Source organism: Pavona decussata, unplaced genomic scaffold (assembly GCF_977016875.1).
Source record: "Pavona decussata unplaced genomic scaffold, jaPavDecu1.1 SCAFFOLD_87, whole genome shotgun sequence".
NCBI lineage: Eukaryota > Metazoa > Cnidaria > Anthozoa > Scleractinia > Agariciidae > Pavona > Pavona decussata.
In genome coordinates this window covers 308,933-318,692 of record NW_028145504.1, presented here as the reverse complement: position 1 = coordinate 318,692, position 9,760 = coordinate 308,933, and the positions used below count along the sequence as shown (strand labels likewise).

At 38.1% G+C, this 9,760-nt stretch overlaps 1 protein-coding gene across 1 annotated transcript; it reads right to left on the bottom strand.

Moving 5' to 3' along the window:
- Positions 1 to 306: 306 nt before the first annotated feature.
- LOC146474614 (zinc metalloproteinase nas-15-like) lies at positions 307 to 7,377 on the bottom strand. The gene is made up of 8 exons (XM_085116836.1): positions 7,248 to 7,377; positions 6,484 to 6,602; positions 5,563 to 5,724; positions 4,309 to 4,432; positions 2,691 to 2,782; positions 1,569 to 1,652; positions 886 to 1,022; positions 307 to 456 (listed from the first exon to the last, which is right to left on the bottom strand). Exons 2-8 carry the CDS (start codon positions 6,578 to 6,580, stop codon positions 307 to 309), a joined length of 846 nt encoding a protein of 281 aa, XP_084972962.1. The 5' UTR covers positions 6,581 to 6,602; positions 7,248 to 7,377.
- Positions 7,378 to 9,760: the final 2,383 nt, after the last annotated feature.

The following is a 9,760-nucleotide window of genomic DNA, read 5'->3' as shown; positions in this document are numbered from 1 at the left end:
GGGGTGGTAACTTATACGTAAACTAGACAATATATTTTTTGTGGTTTCTTTTGACAGACAACATTTTGGGGTTTTGAAATGTCATCAAATTCGCGTGTTATTTAACTGGCTGGACGCTCTACATTTTGAGCTGCTGGACCACTCGGTTCAAAGGTCTAAAACTTGCTTTTCGCCTCTGACTCTATTCTCTTGTAAAAAAAGTCTTTGGTTTAGATCGCTGCAAATCGTACGACAAGAATGGTGTCTTACACCATAAGGTATCTAAGTACCTTTGGTTAATTTGTTTATTATAGTTAGCAAACAACCTTAAAGCGAAAACTGTATTGCTTTGAAGTAAGTTACTACCGTAACTCTGTTTTGAAAAAAATACTTACAGGAACTACATATATCCTTGTATAACAAATTTATTTTAATTGCGTCCAATGTGCTCAAGCCTTCCCTCTGTCCAATGGTAACCTACAGAAGAACAAAATTTATTACGTTAAAGCGATTTTCAATCGTGTGTCGTAAAACTAAATTCAACTGAGTGATCACTCTGGTCAATAACGGAGAACGTAAGCAGCCCAATGAACCTGTCCAATCAGAACAATGCAGTTGAATGGTGCCAAGTGCGGGAAAGGGTGTGTGAGCCGGGCGCGATTGGTTTTGGTTTGCCTTCCAATTGGTTGAGAAAGTGGCGCTGGCGCGAGTGTTATTTTTTAACCAATCACACGGCTTAGTAACCAACTCTAAAAGGAACACGAAGTTTCTTTGAACACTCAATAAAAAACCGCTTGATACAGCTGAATTAGTCCATTGCAAAAAGTAATAATCGGATTGGTTCCCCACTGAGAAGCACTGCTCAAAGATTGATTTTTAGCAAGCTAAAGGCGACTGTTCACTTACCCGAGATTTCTTGGCAACGATTGTTGGCCTTCCGTTTTTGGAAAAGAATCTTGGTCCATAATGCATCACGCTCTGGTAATCGTACGGAGTCCCTTGAGAGTCAATTGACGCGTGCTTTTTGAAGTTATCTTCTGCAGCTACACGACAAGAGTAAAGAACAGTAAGGACATTAAGAACTATTTATGTCCGTAACCATGAATTGCGAAAGCATACGATTAAAAGGCTTTCCGAAAGAACAAGAAAAACTTCAAGAACGAAGAAATATTTAAAATGTGAAGCCTTTTGTTTTCTGTGTGTTCGCTTTAAATTTGTTTACTTTTTTTCATTTGTTGACTTTTTTGTTTATTTGTTTATTGGTTTGTTTGTTTAGAGGTTACAGTTATTCCAAAATCAAGGCTGTGATAAAGTTGTGATTTTTTTTTCAGTGGTTAAGAATCCATATCGCGATTGCAATGGATATTTCTCCGGTGCTGCCTTGAAATGAATTACAAATAAACTGAGCTCTGTAAGTCAGCTAGTTTTAAAATGGCTGTTTGCGTTTTAGAAAATCAGTCCCATTTCAAACTGGAATAAAAATAAGGGAGCTCATCTATTCTGCTATAGATTGCTCATCAATTCTGCTTGTGACTGAATTTTTCTGTCTTTCATATCTGGCTAACCTTCCTGGTTCTTTTAACTCTTACCCTCCATAATATTTTTCCACCTGATAGTCACAAAATAATCTCTGTCGAGGCGCGACTGTTCGTGAAAGCATCCTAGTGCGTGAGCTGTTAAACAAATGGGAACAAATAATTACACAATATTTGCATGAGATCGGTAAGTCAGAATACAACCCTTTCACGCTCTCTAATGCCATCTTCGTTTCTGGAAAAACACGGCTAAATATTTACAGTTTACAAATGAGCGGGATTTTGGACTACTTTAAGAGTCCGTAAATCTGGCCGTTCCAAATAAAAGAAATTCTTTGAATAATAGAATTCGTGAACAACCATTCCAAATTGTCTAATGTTGCCCGCATATTTTACTACCTACTAATAGGTGTTTGTATGAAGTTTTAGAATTTCCTTTACAGCCGTTATAGTCTGAATCTTTCCTCTATAAATCAATTGGCAAAAGTATTGTTTGCTTTTTCACCACACACGTTACAAAAAAGCAAAATAAGAGTACAAAAAATATTATATATTACAGAGAAAGTGGCGAGGAAGACTTAGGAGAAACCATAAGACTTCTAAGTAATCTTAGGAAAGGTATCTTTTCGGAAACAAATTCGATGGTAAAATCTGATACGATCTGAGAGGAGTTATAGTGGTTCAGATATCGTCAAAATCACATACATTTAAAGTCTTTGCCACCCACCAGCCAACCCTCCCCCACCCCCACCCCCCCCAACCAAAGTGGTGTCAGGAACCGTAAAAAAGGTCTACAATTAAATTCGTAGAAGAACAAATTACTGGAAGCTTTTCTTTAATTCTCATTAGATGGTCAATCTAACGTAATAAAATAAAATGAGTTAAAATTAAATTAATTGAAACTAGGCCAAACTTTTGCGTACGCTAAGGTTTTATTTCTTAAAAATGTATCACTCTTACGTTTTACTGTTCAACAGAGGACGAAAGTTTACAAATATCAATTTTTTCTAACAAAAAAAAAAGCAAAAAGCAATAAATGGAGTGTACTGATTTTGAATGCAAATAGGATCATTTTAGCCTGGCCCATAGACATTCTTGTTCTCGCAAAAGAGAAAGGGAAAGTATTTGGCCGGGAGCAAGTATTTTCATTGATTTAGAATCAACGTCCCAACTTACCAATCTCGTGTACTACAGTACCGCGAAACCAGCAGTTTTGGGTGAGTGAGAGAAGTTGTTTTGATCCAGTTTTTCCAACATATGACCAGCATCTGAAATAAGAACAAAACAGAACGCCTACCTAAGTAATAAAGCTGATTGTGCAGACTCGTACCCAGTCGCTATTTACGTGTTTTGTGGGGTGAGAAGATTGGATACGAGGATGGATTGAGGCGCGCGGGGTGTCATGGGAAGAGGCGAAGGAAAAATAGCGACTGGCAGATTCGTTTGACAGATCCGTGCAATCGTGCCTGGAACCGTGCAGTGCTCTTTTTCAAGAAAACGGAGTAATTTTAGACATTTCTTGCACTTAAAATTCACTGCCGGTTCTAGTTTGGTATTTAACGCGCTAAAGCGTTCGTCCGATGAGTTATTTCTTTTTTGTTTGCTTGTAATGTCGTGCTGCCGTAATGGCTTCTTCGCGGGATGACGATGTGGGTGATTTGGACAGTTCTTTCAGTGAATTGTGGATCGAAGGTTAGTATCACAGTTATATTTCGTCTTTCCGCGAATATTCCCGCGAAGAAGCCATTACCGCAGCACGACATTACAAGCCAACAAAAAAGAAATCACTCTTCGGACGAACGCCATATTGGATCGAAATCTGCCAGTCGTTCTTTTTCCTTCGCCTCTTCCCTTGACACCCCGCGCGCCTCAATCCATCCTCGTATCAAATCTTCTCATCCAACAAAACACGTAAATAGCGACTGGGTATGTGTCTACTGATTATGTAAAGCCCGATTTCGTTGCAGTGTACAATGTTGGCCCCGCCGTCGTGACCGCTGACGTTTTCATATAACTTAACGACATTAATGGAAGGCTCGTCTCAGCTCGAAGCATTTAGAGGCCAACGAGAGCTGACTGGTTTAAGTAGCGAATCCCATCCAAAATAGTTTATCGTCTTTCAGCAAGGAATTGGCTTTTCCTGATTTTTCCAGGCATGTAATATCCATGCATGTAATATGTAAAACGTATGTAATATGTAAAACGTTTGTTTGGTTGGTTGGTTGGTTGGTTGGTTGGTTGGTGATAAACTGGAAGGTGGAGTTGACATGCCAGAGATCAAAGCTTTAGTAAACAGACGTCGTTTCGGGGTGTTATTTTTCTCTCATAAATGGACCCAATTTATACTGAAGACTTAAAACGTTGTCTGAATAAAATTTTTTATAAAAAAAAAATCCAAACTTTCGACTGTTTGACCTACAGTCTTCGTCGGGTAAAATGAAATGAAAAGGTTCGATAAACTATGGCTCATCTTGGTTATACGGCGCTTCCTTATTTCAACAGACACAATTTATATCACAAATAAGACAAATTTCATGAAAGACACAGAACCATATGAATTCGCAAGTACTGTTCATTAGCTTTCATTTGGAAAATCATGATTTCGTCCAGGAATCTAAAGTTACTTTGTAAAGCATAATGAGTAGCGCAACACTTAAGGAGTCCATCGAGATTCAAATTATAAAATCATCTTGTGTAATGAATACCACCACAGGTACCTTCAGATTTCATCAACGGACTAAATCACATGCACAAAAAGTGGTGCGATATGGAAGTAACAACAGATAAAACCCACCCTTCTCCATGAAAGAACGATACATAAGCATCTTCATTTTTTCTTCTCTGAAATCTGATGCAAGTTTTTCGCTCAAATTCCCCCATAGCTCGCCATATTGCAGTCACAGCCCTCATGTCTTTGGCTGTAACGTAAGAATAAAAGGGTTTAATATCCGGGTAGCAGTTATTCTGTGAGCAAAGGTTCCTTGGTCGCGCTATCTTTGCTCTCCGGTACACAGGACAACCAAGGAACGTTTGCTCACAGGGTGTGCAACAAAATGAGAATTAACTGGAACTATTTGAACAAAATAAAGATTTTGACTAAGATACAAATTCTTTGAAAAAATAAAAAACGAACGGTCCCAGAATCTTTTTCGCATTAACTAGGATTAATTTATTTAAACTATCGATTTTCTGAAAACAAGATGCCTGCTACACTGGCATTACGCGTGATGCTGGGGCTGATTCATTTATTCCAACTGTATGCTTCGCCGATTGATAAATCTATCCTTGCTAATGGAATAGTTTGAGTCACGACGATCGCGTTACGTTGTTTCCCTTGTATTACGTGACCCAGACTTTCACTGGAAATTTTTGAAATTCCATTACGGTAACATAAGCTTCTCAATGACCTCTTTTCAGTCTCGCGTCGTGGTCTAAGACTGTCAAACAAAGCACAATTCCTTCGCCAGGAACTCACCAATTTCCACCGTTTTAAATGTCGGGTGCTTCTAAGAAGTTATTCTTTCGATTCACCGCTTCAAAATGGTGAAATTTCCGTTTGAAAACGGCACACTAGAGTCCAGAACATGTTATAAACAATATGGCGCCACAATTTAATGCAATTTTAATGAAGAAATCAAATGATGCGTTGACGTCACCCAGGTAAGGGTGAGTGGGTCCCCTCCCTCGCGATATAAGCGACAAAAAAGGATTTTGATTGGCCTTCTTTTGTTGAAGACAATCAGGACAATACATCCTGGGTAGGAGAGGGGATAGTTTAATGAATAAATTAATGTACACATTTGTAGCTACGAGGAAGAAAAAAAAAAAACGGAAAAAAAAAAAAAAAGAAATCGACCCGTTTTTAGACATGGTATGCCCCTTCAGGGCATCCGGCGTAAAAAGAATATTTTGAGAGAACGTATGCGCATTCAGGCGTCTCTCTTTTTGCTTACGTTCACTAGAAATCATTATTACACGCACAAGTTGTTTTAACAACAATTAAAATTAAAATTAAAATTGCGGTAGGGGTGATGTGGAGTACTCTTACCTAGGGATGGGTCAATATCAAATATTAGCACCCCTCCAGGCCAGAGCTTTGTGGCTTTAAAGCTTGTATGTCCCCGAAATCTAGCGAGAAGTTCCAGCTTCTGGTCTACAGTTAGTTTCATGTCACCCTCAATAAGATCAATATCTTCAGTCAGCAAGTTTTCTGTGGAAACAAACGAAAGGCAACACGCTTTTACCTTAGTTTGGGCCACAATCTCAAAGTGTCCTAGCGTGACTTCTAAAGTATTACTCGAAACAAAAAGTTAATATATAGTCAGGCACTGCATATCGGGATTGGTCTGCCGGTGGTAAGAAAGATCTAAAACGACTTCTCGCACGGTTAATTGCCCCTGCTTCAAGTTAGCAATAGTTGTAAAAGATATATGGCTGACCAAATGTAATGTTACTAGTTAAGAAAACAGTAAAACTGTCTGAAATACATATAAGTATTTTTTTTCTTAGCCGCTGGACAACGCAGAGGAAGACAATAATTTCTTATGTTTTACTGAAAAAATTAGCGGTGACGCTTAGGAGGCACTATAAAAGATGGAATTGAGAAATATAAGTTGCTTTGTTGACATCGCAACATCAATCGGCACTGCGACTTATGGGGCTACTGCTAGCTACAACGTCCTAGCAAACTTTTTTAAGGGGGCACTGCACCTGAAAACCTATGTTTTGCTTAGAATTCTCTTCAAAGTTTTTACCAATTTAAAACTGATATCACAAAATGTTTTTGTGCTTCGAGAACGTTTTTAGGCAGAGCAAGGGGTGTCATTAAATTTCTGAGAACAAATACTGGACAATTACAATTACAAATTCATTCAGTTCAATTATTTTACGAGTAGGATTTGTGATCCCTGTTCATTCGAATGAAGAAACTAAAATTGAAGAAGTCTCGTTTTATTGCAGTTGAGCTTACCTTCAACAGAACAGAATCCAGAGGCAATCAACAGAATGAACACCAATGCGTATGACATCTTCCCCACTGGCAATAAGAGCATAAAATTATGTTCCATTTTACCGGCCTGTACCTCTTCGCTGTAATAAAACAAGCAATTAATTACCGAGCTTTATTGTTTAGCGTTGAGGCTTCCCGTTAGTAAGAAGTAGAGCAAAATCCTGCAAGTAAAGGCTCCTCTTATCCGATGCTCCACTGAAGATGATTGGAAATTAAGACTCGCTAGATCAGTACATGTATAGATGTATTGACTTACGATGAACACCACGTTAAATCATTTGTTCACCCACGCTCTCTCTCCGACTAGGGCATACCTTTTGCGGGGATGCGACTAAAAATGCCGCGACAGTAAGTAATCTCGGATTGGCTCAGACGGAGGGCTAACGCTCAAGACGTGAGCAGTCGAATCTCTTTACAGTGGCCGAATGTTATCAACTCTGTTGATAAACCAAACATTCAGTTCGCACCGATTGAGTTCAGAATTGAGCTGCTCGTCATAGGCGCAAGAAAGCAGAAAGGTTTTCTGGCGTTGAAATGCCTTACTGAAAATCGTTTTCATAAAAAGGAGCAGCCGCTAAACTGAGCTATGTCGAGCCGTAAAATTATCTCTCGTTGAACGTTTGTCAAATGCTAAACCCTCCGGTAACACACTCATAAATTATCAAAGGAAGGTTTTAGTCCCACATAAGATACTAAATTTAAATGTTACGAATAAATGGACGTACCTTCTCTTTAACAGAGTTTAGAACATCTTCACTCAAGAACAGCCAAGTTATAGGTCACACTTCAAGTTTTCTTACATTTTATGAAAAGATAATTAATTCAGAGCTTTTTTTAATAGATCAGCGAACGAACTTTGGTCCGTCTTGAATTTAATGTGGCCATGAAAATGCAAGAAGAAACAGGCTACTTTTGTCTACTTTTGTCACTTTTTGGACTAGAGGGTGCTAACAAGAGAGCCCAACAGGACCAAAGAACAATAGGTGCCTGAAATAAATGATGATTGTTGTAGCAGTGACAATTGTGAACATTTGTGAAGATGATTGACCATGGAGCAACCCACCCACTCCCACTACCCTCCGCCTCCTAACACAGACGAGTGAGTCAACATTGTTTATCGATAACTAGTAGACGTCATTTTGGATAGTATTATTACATCACTTTGGTATCTCAGACAACAGCTGTAGAGGGGGGTTCATTTATTTCACACTATTTACATAAAATTAACATAGAAAGAAAAGTAGAGTTACAACAGATGATTACAAGATAAAATAATAAGCCATTTCCGAGTTGCTGTGAACCTCACTATGAAAGCGAGGCTAAGTGCAAAACTTTTCATATGAAAATTAGATTTGTTCGCATATGAATGAAAACTAATTTTCATAACAAAAACTTTGCACTTAACCTCGCTTACACAATGAGGTTCAAAGCAACTCGGAAATGGTCTATTACAGTACAGATTATAAAATGTGTGTGGTGGTCGAAGTAGCACGAAAGGCTTTCTAGTTGACCACCACCTACTTTTAAGTAAACAAAGAAATGACACTGAGCTTTATTGGGATATTAGAAAATGTAGGAAATGTTTGTAGAACCTAGGATTAATGTACAGGAGATCACGACACAAACTCTATGGCTAACAATGTTGACTTTTTGGACTCTCCTCGACACTTCGTCCGTTTTTCCGATCTAGGACAGCGGATAATTCTCGGTAACGCGCTCATCAACACAGTGTATCACGCCGGCGGAGAGCAACAGTTTTGGTTTACATCTATTGATTTAATACAGTAAACAAGAATCTAATCAAACAAGGAAACTAGCCCATGATCCCAGATCCATAATCCCATAAACCCAAGACGAAATTGGTCATATTTCTAAAGCGATCGTTCGTCCTAAAATAATGTAAGGTCTCCCTGTTTATGGCGCATGCCAAGCAATTTGAATTACTGCACAATACTTCCTGGAAAGATGTTTTAAGAGGCGTTACTCCTCAAAATTTTACAATATCAACGAGCTCTTGGAAAAATGTGATAAGAAACTTTTCAATAAAATTAGCAGCGACGGTTCTCACCCGTTGTACCATATGTTGCCCCAAGCTAAAGCGTCCTCCCTTAGATTAAGAAGAAGTACTAATCAGTTACCTAGGATAAACACCAAACGTTTTAAAAGTAGCTTTTTTAATAGGCTTAGGTTTAGATACAATTTAGTATTATGAATTTCTTACTGTAAGCGCCTCGACTAATTGATTTAAGTTTTTTTTCAAATTCATGTATCTTAACAGTGCGAATGAAATTCGGCTTCTGATCCATGACATGGTTTTAACATATTGCTTCCCTTTCTTGATAGCAATCAGCACCGCTATTATTATTATTATTATTATTATTATTATTATTATTATTATTTATTTTTTTTAATTTTTAAATAATTCTTTATTAAAATATTCCACACAAATTGCACTATTTATATCGTGAAATGGATAACAACTCAAGACATTCTCAGTTTACATTGCATTGTCCAGCCTATTATTATTATTATTATTATTATTATTATTATTATTATTATTATTATTATTATTATTATTATTATTAATCTGAAGTGTTAAAACGCTGAAACGAAAAGAAAGGGCATATTGAACACTCCTTACCTTCCGAGGTCCTGACATTTTTCACATTACATTTCCGGCTTGAGGCCTCCCCACAAAGCTAGACGCGCTTTGTTTAGAATAATTACCAAGTTCATTAACCCGCACCACCTTCAGTATTGCCACGATTTGTACTAACAAAGTCAACAAAACCAAACACTGTCTCTCGAATTTATTCAGTAAAACTGTTGTTTACATGATTCATTACAAACTCTGGCATAAAAGCAGTCGCCCCGCGGCGGTGTAAAGAACAAGGGATTGGACCAAACACTTCGGGAACTGGTCATAACAAGTTTGTTCGAAGAGGACCCACCTTGTCTGGGGTAGGGGGGTTATCAAAAACACCACCCATCTCATGAACATTACCAACAAAATTTTATTGGCTTTAAAATTTGAGTTGACACAGAAATATTCAGCAAGCAAGAGCCAGCATTGCTAGACAAAAAAGAAAAGTGATGTTTGAATCTCATCGTAATTTTTTTACTGCTGGATAGAGGACAAAGACACCATCTTTTGAAGTTGAGGATGTGAGGTGCAGGCAGAGACCAACATCTATTTTGGGGTTTGGTGGACCCTGTTCGAGTATAGCTAGTTTTGACC

Coding starts and splice junctions, on each gene's coding strand:
- LOC146474614 (XM_085116836.1), bottom strand. CDS start 6,580: ATGGAACATAATTTTATGCTCTTATTGCCAGTGGGGAAGATGTCATAC. Junction 2,783..4,308: donor TCGTTCTTTCATGGAGAAGG/GTGGGTTTTATC, acceptor TTCTTATTTCAG/ATGCTGGTCATATGTTGGAA. Junction 1,023..1,568: donor GTGGAAAAATATTATGGAGG/GTAAGAGTTAAA, acceptor CTTGTCGTGTAG/CTGCAGAAGATAACTTCAAA.